Source organism: Onychomys torridus, chromosome 23 (genome assembly GCF_903995425.1).
Source record: "Onychomys torridus chromosome 23, mOncTor1.1, whole genome shotgun sequence".
Taxonomy (NCBI): Eukaryota; Metazoa; Chordata; class Mammalia; order Rodentia; family Cricetidae; genus Onychomys; species Onychomys torridus.
Window position 1 is genome coordinate 48,285,348 of NC_050465.1, and position 16,226 is coordinate 48,301,573.

Below are 16,226 nucleotides of genomic sequence, written 5' to 3' on the forward strand. Positions count from 1 at the left end.
CCTGCCCTGGGATGTGACTAACATTCCCAGCGGCAGAGAGTTATGTCTTTCTACTATAGACTTTATCATCATTATTCTTCATCGATAACTTGACCAGGATTGATACCACCATTCATCAATAACACTGTTTATTGATTTCTCTATGAACATGCCTTTTGGAATTGCAAGTTCATTGTATTTTTTCTTTAAAAAGTTATCTTTTAAGATTTATTTATCTTATTACTTTATGAGTATGAGTATTTTGCCTGGCTGTGTATGTGTACTGTGTGCAGGCCTGATGCTCTGGAGGTCAGAAGAGGCCATGGGATTCCCTGGGACTGGAAGTACAGATGACTGTAAGCCACATTTAGATCTGCTGCAAGAGCAACACGTGCTCCTAATCACATGGCCAGCTTTCCAACCCCACTGTACTTCCTTATCCCCCCCCTCCACAGTTTTAATTTTTTCCAGGGACACCAATAGTGTGATATGCTTCATATCTGTCCAGTATCTCAGTATCATATTTGAGTCCCGAGTGTGTTTTTATTCTTTACCCCTTTTCTCTTTGTGATTTGATTTATATCCTTGCAACATTTATTTTTATTTCATTTTCCTTCTGAACTTTATCAGCCTCCTTTCTGTACTTTATGATACTTCTTTGATTTCCTCTTATAGAAGAGGTTATTTATAACATTTCTTTGAGGCTACAGTGCTTGGGCATTTCTTCTGTTTTCTTGTGATGCCTATCCCCCATCTTTGACTCTCTGCTTCTTTTCCAGTTCCTAGACATACATACATACATTGTGTGTGTGTGTGTGTGTGTGTGTGTGTGTGTGTGTGTGTGTGTGTGGCTTTAGTGGAGCCGAGAGCGGAGGTCCCTGGGAACTCTGTGTGGAGAGCTGCTGTATCCAGTCCCATCAGTCTTCACTTTACAGGTTCTAAGTTGGTATATGTTGGCTCAGCTTCACAATACTCAGCTTTATAGTTTTTGATAGTTTGAGATTAGAGTCATTTTTTAATGATGACTGTATTTTTCTTGTTCCTCTTTTAGATCCTGTTATTGTTTATGAGGAACTTAGTTGTATAAGGTGTAAAAATTAATTACAGGCAGGGAAAGTCAGAAGAAGGGAAAATGTGTTTGGTCCTTTGGAATGTTTTCTTTTACCATTATGTGTTGTTGTATGCATATCACATGGGCAGGTGTCTTGGACTCCAGAGTGGAGGAGGGAGTTGGGAGCCATGGTGTGCCAAGCAGGAAGGTAGCCTGGGCTACCCAGAGTCAGGTGGAGATGCAGGAGTTTGGGAACTTGCAGAGTCATCTTACTGATACACATGGGAAAGCCTGGGATAGCCACTGGGATCCTGGTGCTTCTTTCTTGTGGTCATGGAATAAAATGCTGGAGCTGTCTTCTTATGTGTATGTAGAAGCTAACAACATTGATTTGTAAGAAACAAGAAAGGACAGTGGTGGTCACTGGAGGGAAAAAAGAAGGGGTGGGTGGGGCAGGGGGACAAAGGCAAGTTAGAGAACAGGCAAAAAAATCCAGTCCCCCAGGAATCTGCACAGAGAGTAACTACAGCACATAAAAATTTACTATGTGTCTTACAAAGAGCCGGCAGAGCAGATTTCAGAGGCTCCTGCCACAAAGAACGATAATTGTTAAAGGAGCTGGAAATTCAGGCCACCCCGATTTTGACCACTTCATATTTTAACAAAATTAGCACATTGTCCATCTTAGAGAGTGTAATTATATGTCTATGAAAAAAAAAACCCATAAAATTATTTAGAGTTACTTTTCAGTTTCCCAAACAATCTGCTTTTAAAAGGTGAGCAAAGTGAAATTTCTTTCTAGTTCAGAGTTATAGAAATGATGAGGCGTGAGGCACAGAAAAGGGGGGAAATGCCTCCTTATACTGTCCTCACTCATCCTTTCTGATTGTGCATTGCTGTTTTGAGTGGCTGTTTAAATTATTAGCCATTTCAGAAATGTCTCTGGGTTTAGATATTATTAATCACCAGAAAGGCTGTTAAGGGTCATTACATGGCCTTAGGATTTTAAAAAATTATGCATATAAGTAGAGCAATTTGAAATTCTGATCTGACCCTCTGATTAGGCATTTAAAAACACTCCTAGGATGAAGCCTCTTCAACATTATTGGATGTTCTACATACTCACACTGTAACATGTTGTGTGATGAAAAATCGAGAAGCCAGCCTGTGCAAAAGGCCCATGGCACCGTCTAAGTAAAGCCCCGCAGTGAGGTGTGTCTTCTCGGCCTTGTTTTTCCCTAGACTCCCCGAGTGTTACCAGCCAGGCATTTCACCTTCTTCTCTCAACCTTCCTAATGCTGCAACCCTTTAAAACAGTCCTTTATGTTGTAGTGACCCCCAACCATAAAATTCTTCCATTGCTACTTCATAACTGTAATTTGGCTCCTGTTAGGAATTGTAATGCAAATGTCTGATATGCTGGATAGCTGATAGGCGACCCCCAAAGGGCCACAAACCCACAGGTGGAGAACTACTGCTTTATATAAACATGTATGTCAATACAGTGAGTGACATGGGAGGGATCGAGGGATGACACTTGTTATTATGAATTCAGAAGTATGTTTTTAAATGTTTAGCATAATGACTGAGATCAATGTTTTTTAGGATATTAATTTTGGTGATTAAACATAAGATGTCTTTTCCCCCCAATAATGTCAAATGGAAGTTCATAGGTTCTTCCAATGAATGTAAAGGACAATAATATCACATGCTTTAAATATTGTTTTAATTATATGTGTATGGGTGTTTTGCCTGCATGTATGTCTACGCACCATGTATATGCCTGGTGCCTTCCAAGGCCAGAAGAGGCCATTGGATTCCTTGGAACTGGAGTTATAGATGAATGTGAGCTCCTCTGTGTGTGCTGGGAACCTGATCTAGGTCCTCTGGAAGAACAGCCTGTGCTCTTACCCACTGAGCCAGCTCTCTATCGACGAAAAGCAAAGTTTTGACTGTCAAGTCTTTTTGAGGTCTTTGAGGACTATTTCATGTATTTATAACATTGCTGAGTGACTTTGGAGTTAGGTAAACTTTGATTTTCTGTTCCTTTAACTCTCCTAGCACAGGAGTTAACTGTCTGGACGATCCACCAATGTAGTGCACATCTTGCCAGTCCTGATGTGTGGTGCTTTGCTATCCTGCAATAACTTCCTTTCCCTCTTCAGGAAGTTATTGTTTTTGTTTATTTAATGATGCAAAGGTGTATTGCATTCTTTTATGCTGCATTTGTTTAACTCTGTGAAGCTGTGTTTCTTCGCCTGCCTAAAACACCCGATTGTTCTCATAAAGAGCCGAATGGTCAATATCTAGGCAGGAGATAGGAATAGATGAGGCTGCCAGGCAGAGAGGATAAATAGGAGGAGAAATCTAGGCTTAAGAGAAAATCAAGAAGAAGGGGGAGGAGCAAGAAAAGGAGAAGGAGTGGAGGATGCCAAGGGCCAGCCTTCCAGCCACACTACCAGCCACAGAGTAAGAAGGAAAGAAAGGAATACAGAATAGAGAAAGCTAAAAGCCCAAAGGCAAAAGGTAAATGGGATAACTTAAGTTAAGAAACGCTGGCTAGAAATAAGCCAAGCTAAGGGCAGGCATTCATAAGTAAGAATTCGTCTCCATGTGTGTTTATGTGGGAGCTGGGTGGTGGGCCCCTGAAGAGTTATGAAAGAGCATCAATCCCATCATGAGAGCGCCACCATCATGACCTTCTTGAAGGGCACCGTGGTAGATGCACCGGCCATGAGATGGTGGGCTGGGGAAACCTATGTGCTTTTCTCATGGGCACTATTTGGCATGTTCTCCAGCTTCTGTGGCATTTCAAGCCTTGACTATTGTCTAGGTCCAGAATTTTGAGTCTACTAGATTCTGATCCCCCCTCCCCCCAAAGTAACCCGTGATACTTTCTGCTCTGTCATGAGTTGTCCTTTCGATGTGGCCTTCTTGGGTGTGAACCAGGCAATTTAGACTCCACCTCGGTCTAACCATTTATGGGCCTAGAACCTGTATGAATACTTAGTAAGTTCATTACTGTGGATCATATACAGTTAATCCTAGAATTTCTACCAGGGCACTAAAAACATCTGCTTTAAGATTAAACTATAAATAGATCCCCTGGAAGACCCAAATAGAAGAGTTTCTTTCTTTTTTTTTTTCTATGTCAGTCTCTCTGGGATTTGTCAGTTTCTGGAATCTTACAGAGGTTTTTGCTTTTGATCCAAATATTGAGAGTCACTTTGTGAATGTAAGATTGTTGGCCTGGACTGAAATTTTAAGAGCATGCATTGAAAGTTGTCCGGCTATAGGAAAAAGCCAATTTACTGAGATTGTTTTCAAACTCTGACCTCTAGATCTGCTGGGCATTTTTAAGCCACTAATGATTTCACTCTGTTGCTGGAGGGCCACATATACATCGATATAGGAGTGTTGTTTACCTCTAAAGTATTGATCTTAAGATACATTTGTAGAATGCCATGCACAAACAGTGCTCTAAATAGCTTTTAAAAGATAAAAATCCAGTTTTAATAGTATGCAAAATGTCTAGACTCTATAATTAGACTGGAGTAGATTAAATTACCCACCTCTAATCACTATTTTATGCACGTCTCTCAGAGTGACATTAATTGCTCTCCAATTTGCTAATTATAATATCGTTGCAGGACGGGCACTAATTTCTCCCTGCTATCCCTGGTTTTTAGTGTTTTTATGATAAAGCATGTTAATGTGACCATGAGGCTTTGGATTTATTTTAGTCACAGAGAAGTAATGGTTTTGCAGACCACTTGGATTGGTTAACACAAATGTAGCTTTGGCAGCTCTTGATCCTTGGCCTTCAGATTAGTTCCTGTGTAAAAGGACGTTTCGTTGATTATTAATCAGATCTATAGAAAAGGTATCAGATAATATCTTGAAAATGGAGGTGTTCTCTTTTGGTGGAGGTATGTAGAAGTATGTAGAGTTAGGGAACATGTAAGCCGTTTTCTGTAGTGTGTAGGTAATCTGAATGGAGCTGTGCTCCAGCACTTGAATGGAAGAGATTCTCACAGCCGATTATCCGACCATGAGTGTGCCTACTAGATGGACTCTGTGTACTGCAGGGTTAGCATCCTTGGCTTTTTGGGCATGTATTAGCTACTCCCACATCACTGACAGAAATGACTTAAAGGAGCCAGGATTTGTTTTGGATCACGATTTCAAAAGGTGTCTTCTGTCGCTGTGAGGAAAGCATAATGGAGCAGCTCAGTTCATGCTGGTGGGAGTGTGTGGCAAAGGGTCTTAACATCCTGGGGGGACAGGAAGCAGCGTATAACAGCTCCCCTTAGGGGCCTACTTCTCCTGGCAGGACCTTACCTTCTATAAGTTCCACAGTCTCCCAGAGGAGCACCAACAGCTGGCAAACTCTTTCAGCTTCAGACGGTAAAGGCAGGGCATGCTAACAATCATACAGTGACTATTTGAGAGTTGGTGGTTTGTTTGAGCATCTGGTAATCCAGGGTTCTTGTTTTTTTTGTTAAGGGACAAAGTAGCTCATCACTGTGAGTGCCTTCTGCCAGACTTCAGGGACCAGTCAGCTCTGGGGTGTGTTTAGTTAAGGCTTTCTTCTGGACCAAGGCTAAAACCTTAAACCCGAAGATCCCCAGCTTGCTAGCTAAGAAATGACACTAAGTTTCCAAATCCTCACCAGGGGGAGAGGATTCTTCCTAAAGAAGTTACACAAGAATGGCCATATTTCTAGCAAATTCCTTGATTTTCTTCTGCAGCCTGTTGCCTTGCTAATATTTTGAAATGACCCATCTGGGAGGATGAAAATTGCCCTTAGAGAAATCAGCAGAGCTCTAGGTGAATCGTCCATTTTTAAAAAGCATTTCAAGGCCAGTGAACACTTTTTTGATGCTATGGTTGCACTCAGAGGTTAGAATTGCCTGAAGGTCATTTTTCTTAAGTGATCAATGAAAGCCGTGTGTTGTTTGTGTGGTTGTAATTCTGTCTTTTTTGCTCCATTGTGTTATTTGTCATGCTGTTACTGGAAAAAGTGTCTTTTCCAATTGTGACAGTTCCTTCCTCACATTTAGGAAGGACATTGGCTGGACTGTCCACATGTCTCTGGTGTATGTATGGGGATTCCATGGTTGGGCAGAATGCTGTTTTCTGCATAGCGCATTGGCTTCAAACTCTCTCTTCCTGTGTGGGGCTGTGCAAATTCATTCCTAGTCCATGTGTCTTGAGAAGTGGTCTGTGGACATTTTATTATCAGTTCAGTCGTATAAGCTCAGGTTGCTGCACCCAGAAGAAATCCAGGGCCAGGTTCCCTGGGTAGGAAGAAAGTTCCTACAAGACAACTGTGGGTGTTCTACAAAAACCTCACTTCTTCACTATTGAAACAACACACAGTGGAAAAGTAGAGGCTGGAGAGATGGTTCAGACTGTACAGTGTTTGCTGTGTAAACATGGGGCCGGATTCCCAGCACCGCTGTGTGAAGGCCAGGGGTAGGAATGTGCCTGTAATCCCAGTGCTGCAGAGGTGAGAACAGGTGGATCCCTTGAGTTTGCTGGCCCGCTAATCTAACCAATCAGTGAGCTCCTGGTTTGCTGACAGATCCTGTCTCAAAAAATAAGGGGGGGGGGCCAACTGAGGAAGACACTCAGTGTTGACTCTACATGTAAGTACACACACACACACACACACACACTACACTTATTACACACGCATGCACACACATACACCATTACTCCTACAAAGTATAACTGGCCTTTGCCTAATAGTTTTTGTTTCCGATACACATATATGTACGTATATATATTTGCAATAAAAGTAAAATAAATGGAACTATTTTGTCAAAATTAATCTTCCTAACTTCCTAATTTTTCCTAACTGTTGAATTCTCTCCTTCCCTCTGCCTCATTCAGTCTTCAACAATTAATCAAATGAGTGAAGGAGAGCTGCAGCTCCAGGCTCTCCTATGTGGCTAGAGCACTTTCTGTTTGTACCTTGTTCCTTGCAGCTCTGTCCTGCTGCTAACATTAATTACTTTGCTGCTGGCTCTAATTGACCCAGTAAAGGAGCCTCTCCATGTTCAGCCTGTCCCTGGTCCTAAAGACCTCGGATTCTCTTTGGACATGGGATGTAATGCTTGCTTTCAGCTTTTATACTTAGCTTTCCAAATCCAAATTCCCATTCATTCCTTTGAAAGGTCCAAGCCTTTGCTAAGCCCTTGTACTGTCTCAAACTTGCCTTTTTAACCATACCACCCCGCTCCTGCATGCTCAGGAGTGGTTTTTTGTTTGTTTGTTTTTGGTGTGTGTGTGTGTGTGTGTGTGTGTGTGTGTGTGTGTGAGTGAGCTTTGTTTTTGTTTTTCAAGAGAGACAAAGAATATGACATTGGGTAGGTAGGTGGAGACATGGGAGGAGTTGGGGGAGAGGAAAGAATATGACCAAATATATTATATGAAAAATTTAAAAACTAAATTAAAACTTTTAATTGCTAATTTTTTGTTGTTGTTGTTTTCAAGACAGGGTCTCTCAGTGTAGCTTTGTGCCTTTCCTGGAACTCACTTGGTAGCCCAGGCTGGCCTCGAACTCACAGAGATCCGCCTGGCTCTGCCTCCCGAGTGCTGGGATTAAAGGTGTGTGCCACCACCGCCGCCCGGCTTATTTGCTAATGTTTAAGCTACATGTATACAAAATAACATTTTTGCGAGGTGTTTTGTTTTTACCTTGGCGTTTTAATAAGCTTAACATAATTAAATTGATATATATATGCATATATATGCTTTCCAATAAAATAGCATGCATCCTATTTGTTGGCCTAAAATATAAAGATTTTGCTATGGTGTCTCATTAGATGGGCAGTCTCTGCCAGGTGTGGTAGTAGACACCTTTAATTTCAGCACCCAGGAGGCAGAAACAGAGAGGTCTCTGTGAGTTCCTCAGTGAGGGCTACATAGTAGAAGTGGTCTCAAAAAAGAGAAAGGAAAGAAAGGTCACTTAGCATCATTGAAGAAAATTGAGGTAAGCAAAGAAAGAAAAGAAAATGATGAGGATTTCTGCAGGAAGAAAGGGTTGGTGGTGACAGTTTGGAGATGTCTTTTTGGAAGCTCAGAGGTTAAGAGCACTGACTGCTCTTCCAGAGGTCCTGAGTTCAATTCCCAGCAACCACATGGTGGCTCACAACCACCTGTAATAAGGTTTGGAAGCTTTTCTATCTGTCAATGGACGCATATAAACATTCTGAAGAGGCACAACATTTTCACCTGGTTCTTTTCCTTGATTATTTCTCCAAGTGTGACCACTTCTCCAAACAAGTATGTTACACGAATTGCTAAATGGTCTATTAATATTTTAAAAAACCCAGAGCCAGATATTGGGTGAAAGCTGAAAGATGAGGGAAATAGAACAAGCCAGTCACTTTCTTACGTCTGTGAAATACTCAAGAGTGTGAGTTCCTGTTTCCTCATGCCTTATATACGCTTATTTGCCTAGACGTCACTTCCTGAGATTAAAGGTGTGTGTACTTCTCAGTACTGGGATTAAAGGTGTGTGCCACCATGCCTGGCCCTGTTTCCAGTGTGGCCTTGAACTCACAGAGATCCAGACAGATCTCTGCCTCCCGAGTGATAAGATTAAGGATGTGTGCCACCACTGTCTGGCCTCTATGTCTAATCTAGTGGCTGGTTCTGTCCTCCAGTCCCCAGGCAAGCTTTATTAGGGTACACAGTATATCACTACATAAGTGTAAAATAGCACACACTAAACCCCCTCACATCTGTGTGTGTGATTGTATGTGTGAGTATAGGTGTGAGTGTGGATATGTGAATCTAAGTATGAGTGTGGATGGGAGTGGGGATAAATGTAAATGTATGTGGAGAAATGTAAGTATTTGTGAGTGTAGATGTGAGTGTACATGCATATGTGAGTGTGCAGTGTGCATGTGAGTGTGGATGTGAGTGACTTGTATGAGTGTATGTGAGTGTGAGTGGGGATGTGTGTGACTGTAGATGTATGTGAGTGTGTGTGTGTGTATGTATGTATGAGTATATGTATGTGTGTGTGTGAGAGAGAGTATATTGATTTTTCCTTTGTTTCCTTTCCTCATCCAATCATTTTAGGCAGAGCTCCTGGATTAAAGGGTGAACACATTATAGGCTTTTGATACCCTTTGCCAACTTGGCCTCTGGAGTGTAAGTTTTCCTACATCCTTGCCAGCACTCGCTACTATCATTTATTTTTATTTTCTAAATGGATCGCGGAAATGTCCTCTTACGTTGTTTTAATTTTCAAGTCTTTATTGCTGCTGCAGTTGTGCATTGTATATGATTGATCACCCTTAGCATTTCTTGTTGGGCTTTTACATGAGTTGCTCCTTGAATATTCGACTTTGTGGGTGCCTTTTGTCCACTTTTCTTTGGAAATGTTCTTGGTTTTTAGAAGACCCTTACATCAAGGGCAGTAAACCTTTGTTTTTCACGTAGTTTGCAAGTATTATTTTTTAAATTAGTTTGTTTTGAAATTTTGGTTGTTTTTAACAAATTATCTCTATTTTATTTGTTTGGTTTTATGTATGCTTTTGAGTTGAAGGTCATATATTTCAGTTTTCCTCTCTTTATAGATTTCCACGATGTTCTCACGGCTGGGAGTTTTTTTGTGTAAACTGGAGACTTGTCTGGATGTTCTGCTCTGACTTTGGGTTGAAGATCAGGCCGGTGTTCATTTTAGTTCCCATAATACTGAGAGAAAGTCCTGGTTTTCCTTATTTGATTTGAAAACTGATGCACATTTTTCTTCAAGATGAACCCGGATCTTGCTCTGTAGGCCAGGCTGGCCTCGAACTCACAGAGATCCGCCTGGCTCTGCCTCCCGAGTGCTGGGATTAAAGGCGTGGGCCGCTGCTGCTGCTGCTGCTGCTGCTGCTGCCGCTGCTGCTGCCGCCGCCGCCGCTGCCCCCGCCGCCCCCGCCCCCCCCATCCCCCCAGGCTTTTTTGTTGTTGTTGTTGTTGTTGTTAAACTAAGAATTTGCTGTTAATTTCATGTGAATTTACACTTGCTTATTCTTAGCGCACTTAAGTTTTAACATATGTATATGGGTGTTATGTATATGAAACGTTAGTTATTATTCTGGAAACTCTCACCCCATATTATCTCTAGATTTTTTGCTGGCTTACATAGAAATGTGTGCTTCATATTTATCTTATAACCAGCCATCTTACTATTTCTGATAGTTGGGGTTTTTTTTTGTTTTTTTTTTTTTTAGTTTTTTAAATTTACATGTGTTGGTGTTTTGCCTACATGTATGTCTGTATGAGGGTGTCAGGTACCCTGGTACTAGAGTTACAGACAGTGGTGAGCTGCCATGTGGGTGCTGGAAATTGAACCCAGGTTCTCTAAAAGAGTAGTCGGTGCTCTTAACCACTGGGCCAACTCTCCAGCCCTATTTCTGATAATTTTTTTCCATTGGCTTCTTTGTATTCTTTCAACCATTTTCCTCATGCCTGGGAAGACTGGAATATGGCATGAATGAAGTACAGATTTTTTTTGTTTGTGTGTGTGTTTGTGTGGTTTTTGTTTTTAATAAGCTGAAAATAAAAAGAAGGAGTCCTCTCCCTAGGACTGGTAAGGCCTGGACTTGGAGTATCTGTTTCTTCTGGATGGAATGTCGCCTGTGAGGCTGGTGACGGATGTCGGCTGACACCCATGGACACACTGATATCCATGCAGCGGTGTAACTGCTGCGTGTGATCTGAGCCTGTCTCCTCCGAAGTGAGCTGGGTCATGCTGGTTGGTTGATCAAGCCCTGTGAGTGTGGGTTCTCACCCATTCCACCGTACAGCTAATGCCTGTATCATGGTTTTCATCCAACTCCTCTTTTTTTTCCCTCTCCACTCTGAGGTCACAGCTCTGTCTTCTTCTTCTTCTTCTTCTTATGCTAGGGTTTCTAAATGGGGTTGTGGCACATGGGCTTGTCACTGGAGACATGAAGAGTACCTGCCCTGTGAAATTTCTGATATAACCTCCCGTGTCCTTGAGGAAGTCATCAAATCCTCTTGTAACCCTTCGGTGGCTTAAACCCTCACGCCTCCTTTCCACCTGCTCTTAGGACTGTTCTCTGCCCGCGGCTCTGTGCCTGTGAGCTATGCCCGCACTCCCCAGCCTTTACCTAGCATGCCATCTTTGTCTAACTGAAAACAAAGCCTCTATTCAACCTGTAATTATCCTCACCCACCCGTGTGTCATCGCTGCTATACTCTTAAATCCCAGCCTCTCCATGTCTCTATCTTTTAATCCGGTTTAAACTCTTATTTTAGTGTTTACACTCAAAGGAGTACTCTTTGCCCCAGACTTGAGAAAAACAGCAATTAACAAACCATTTTACTTTTAAGTCTATTGTTTTACAAAAAACAAAACAAAACAAAAACAATATAAGCATAGAAGCATAATTGTAGCTAACAAGCTTATGCTTGTATGAATGTATTAGCCTAAATTCCTGTGATTGTCTTCATTACTACTTAAGGAAGTCATTGTTTGATAAATTAAAAATATCATAAGTGGGAGACATCTAAGTGGGTAAAGTTCTTACCTTACAAGTAAGAGGTCCTGACTTCAGTCCCTAGCATCTTTGTACAAAAAGCTCCAAATGGAGGTGTATGCTGGAGGAGGTGGCAACAGGAAGGTTCCTGGGGCTTGCCAGCTAGCCAGCCTGGCTGCATTAGTGAGCCTCAGACTCTAAAGATAGACCTTGTCTCAAAATATAAGGTGGACAGCTCCTGAGGAATGAATGAGGTTGACCACTTCACACATACACATACAGACACACACAGAGACACAGACACAGACACAGACACACAGACACACAGATACACACACACACACACACACACACACACACACACACACACACACACACACACACACACACACACACACACACGCTTATGTATATATGTTTGTTGTGAGAAAAAAAGAGAAAAAAAGAAGCTTCTGGTGGACAGACAAGCAGGCACAGTGTGTAGAAACCTTGTAAAATTGTAAGTTTGCATGGTGACCACCATTAGCTGTCATGAACTAATTAGTTAAATGAACTAGTAGCTCCGAGAGCTAGCATGAAGGATGTGAAATGAGGCTTCTTAGAGGAATTTGTCAGGAGTTACTTGGATACACATGAAAACGTGTCTAAGTATGGATACTGCCTTAGATACCTTTTTGTTCCTGTGACAAACCACCACAACCCAGCAACTTAGAAAGAAAGGCTGTGACTGGGATCACTGTGAGGAAGGGTTAGGGTTCGTGCTCTATGGCAGAGCAACAGAGACAGCTGAGAGTTTACATCTTGGGCTGCAAATGAGAGAGAGAGAGAGAGAGAGAGAGAGGAGGGGAGGGGGGAGAGAGGAGAGAGAGGGGGGGGGCTTGAGCTCACTGGAAATGAGTGTGTGCATGTATCTTTTGAAACCTCAAAGCCCACTCCCAGTGATCTCCTCTAACCAGGCCACACCTCCCAATCCTTCCCAAACACTTCTACCAATTGGGGACCAAGTATTCAAACATCTGAGCCTATGGGGGCCATGCAAACCACCACAGACACTTATTTTATTTCTGTGTTGTACAAGTTGTCCTTTGGTACACACAGGGCATGCTAGATGCAGAGGAGGTTCTCAGTTAATTGCTGACAGGTTCTGATCACCCATTCCCAAGCCTCCTATAGAGTCACTTTAGGATATATCAGGTATTGCTCTGAAATATATGCAGACTCATAGAGCTCTCCTCTTCTTCGGTCACAGTAGTTTGCTGTTTCCTTACAAGTAAACCTACTGTTAAGAGTGACTTCTAAAATGTCAGTCTGTCTGAGCGGGAAGGGACCCGGAGATTCATCTGCTGCAGCCTTTCATTTTTATAGAAGAAAAACCAGAGACCTACATTTAGGGCATATGAGTGGCTTGGAGATGAGTTCGCACCTCTTAGCTGGAGTAAGTGTCCCATCAGTGTGAGCTGTCACTCCTGTCGTGACTTTTGGTGGCAGATCTGGACAGACACCTGAAGGGACTCTGGCCAGCTTGAGCATGGCGAACATGGCATGGCTCTAGCTGGCCTTGCCCCGCCCCCCCCCCCGTTCCCCCCTGTCCCCTCTGCCTTGCTAAAAACCTTTAGATTTCAGTCCTAAAGCTAGCCACCAAGGTCTATTCCCTTATCTGGCCACTTCCTCCTCCGGAGACTGACTACCAAAGTCCAGCAATCAAAAGCTCCCTTTGGCTCACCTAGTTAACATGCCCAATTAAAATTAAACACCTCATCCTAACGTGGGGTTTCCCATTGCTTATGATCCATGCCCGTCTCCCTCTATCCAGAGGCAGTCCTTTGTCCTCTGGGACAAAAATGCCAACCCCCTATCCATTGTCCCTCCCCCTTCTCCCTCGTCTCCTTTACCACTGCACCCTAGCCCATCCTGACACAGACTTCCCCTTTTTCTCTTCAGAATGATACCTGCAAGGTCATTGGCTGCTGTTTTTCTGCCCGAGACAGGAAGCAGCCACTTTCTAACTTTTCTTCCCCTTAGTAAAGGATCTCACCATGAAAACAGGTGTTTGGGTGTGGTTTGTGCCTAATCCGGGGTCCAGGAGGAAGCCCCTCTGTTCTGGGGTCTCCTTCAACACCCAGGTGTTCTAACCCAGCATTCTGGTGGGTACGGAGCACCTGGCACACCCTTGTTTCTGGGAACCTGACTAGAGGGATGAAGGGATAAAGAAAGGAGACACACAGGTGAATGGAAGAGCTGGAATCAGGCGTGCCACGCTTGCCGGGTGCCGTGGTGGCGGGGCACCAGCTCCTCAACAACGCAGAACCCCACCATGTTTGTTATGTTCAGCACAGAGGGAAGGAGTGAGTTAGTCTCGGTAGGAGGCCTCTATTAGGGGAGCAGTCTCAGGCTGTAAACAACCTGGAGGAGGAAGCTGCTGGACACTTTCTGTACACATAGTCAACATCTCCAAGCAGACCAGAAGAAGGCTTTGTCCATTCCCATGGGTCTGTGGCATTGGTCCTTATCAATAATACACGTGTGCTCACGTCTTCCTCCGCTCCCCATGACAAAGTGCCCATTTCCTACTTTAATGGGGGAGAATGCATTTTAAAAACTTGAGTTACATTGACATTTTAGTGCCACAGTACCCAACACCGAGCACCCGGTGCTGACTTCTAAGCTCAGTTCTACATATTTGGGGTTTAACTTGATCAATTAGGTCTTCATAGTGCCCTGTGACTTTCATATTTTTGACAATTTTACACAAGTTAGTGAAACCTGCCCGTGACGACACCGCCATCCATGGACTCTGCTAGGTCTAAAGCCCACTCTGACGTCCAAGTTTGTGTTCTTAATATTTTAAATTAAAATGTATTTTATTGGGTTTTGGGGTGTGATGTGGAGTGTGTGTGTGTGTGTGTGTGTGTGTGTGTGTGTGTGTGCTCATGCAGGTGCCTGTGTGCCAGGGTACACATATGGAGGTCAGAGGACAACTTTCGGTAGTCAGGTGTCTCCATCCTGTGGGATCTGGGGATTGAACTCGGGTTGTTAGGTTTGTGTGGCAAGTGTTTTTATCTGTTGGGCCATCTTGGTGGCCCTATGCATTTTTAAATAGATTTCAAAATTCAGAATAATACTATTTCTTAGTACATTAGAATTGCATGAGATCCAAATATCATTCTCCACAAAGAAAGCATTATTGGGACACAGCCACACTCATTTGTCTATATATTGTTGATAGGAGGGCAGAATTGATTGTTGCCTCAGGGACCACACAGCTGGCCGAGCCACAGTGTTTACTATCTGGCCCTTATGGGGAATGCTTGCCGGTTCATTTCTGTGTTCTTCCCTAATTGACCCACACTTAAAAAAAATTCCATTAGAGCATAATCGCATGTGTTTAATAGGCCTTTTCTTTTACATGCAGCTCAGTCGGGTAGTTTTGATGGACAGGTCCACCAGGTGCTGAATCTAAAGGTTTCCCTTAAATTGCCTGTGTTTTGTCTTTCTCAGTAGACTGGAGGATTTCTTTGTTTTTCTGTTTTGCTGGATGTTGTTTTGAGGCCTGACGACAGCCTGCTTTGCCCGGACTGCAGCAGGCCTGAGGTTTCCATGTTCCTCTCAGCCATTAATTGAGCTGTTTTTAAAGCTCTAGCATTTGGATGCGGAAATCACTCTGTCTTCTTTCCTTTGCAGTGGTTTGCTGTCTTCTGACTACGTGGAGATTCACTATGAAAATGGGAAACCGATGTACTCCAAGGTATAGTACAGTGGCCAGACCTCATGCAGCATAAAGTATATCCATCAGAGAACTGATCAACACACACTGCATTATTCTGAGGTCTGTCAATAAGACCACCCAGCCCCCTACGCAAGGGAACTGATTTACTGAGGAAGAATTCACAAGAACTTAAAATACCGAGGCAATATTAGATTCTGTATACTCAGGACCATAGGGAATTTTATTGTTTCTATTTTACATTCATTTCCTTATTGAATGATCAGATGAGCATCACTGTTCCATACCAGCACTGTAAATACCATTAAGGTATCCCTTTTCTAAAGTACTTGGGACCGGAAGTCTTTGGCTTTAATTTAAAAAAATTTTTTTTGCATATGCAAAATGATATTTGGACATGGGTTCTCGTTTAAACACAAAATTCACTTATGCTTCACCTACTCCGGAGACACACAGCTAAGGTAATTTTGTACCTTTTCGATAATTTTGTTTATGAAACAGTTTTGTGGTATGGAATTTTCCATGACTGCTGCAATGCTGGTGTTCAGTGGAGACTTTTGATTAGGGATGCTCAGCCAGGCTTTCACGGCCATGGAATCGGAATTAAAAGACTTCGTGAACTCTTACAGTGACGGTTTAGTGCCAGCGACTGATGCCCAGGGGCGGCAGACAGGTTGGAAAATGAGATAGAGGGGGCTTATCTTCTTCTTCTCCCCACTTTTGAGGCTGTGTAACCCAGGTTGGCTTCAAACTCGAGGTTCACTTACCTTAGTCTCCTGAATGCTGAGATTATAGGCACACACTCTCATACCTAGCTCTATTTCATTATTTTATTTTATTTACTTTTTTCTTGTGGGGAGGCAGGGTGGGGGGGACACCAAACTCAGGACCTTGGGCATGCTAGGCAATGCTCTACCTCTGAGCCATTCGTAGCCCCAGCCTGTCCCCACTTAACCATCAA

The 16,226-nt window shown here is 42.9% G+C and overlaps 1 protein-coding gene across 3 annotated transcripts in view; it reads left to right on the forward strand.

Moving 5' to 3' along the window:
• Adam23 (ADAM metallopeptidase domain 23) overlaps nucleotides 1-16,226 on the forward strand; it is a 154,645-nt gene that overhangs the window by 56,918 nt on the left and 81,501 nt on the right. For all 3 annotated transcript variants that reach the window (XM_036173337.1, XM_036173335.1, XM_036173336.1), the window contains exon 4: nucleotides 15,223-15,286. In XM_036173337.1, coding sequence (XP_036029230.1) covers nucleotides 15,223-15,286 — 64 coding nt within the window. The remainder of the gene's footprint in view (nucleotides 1-15,222; nucleotides 15,287-16,226) is intronic.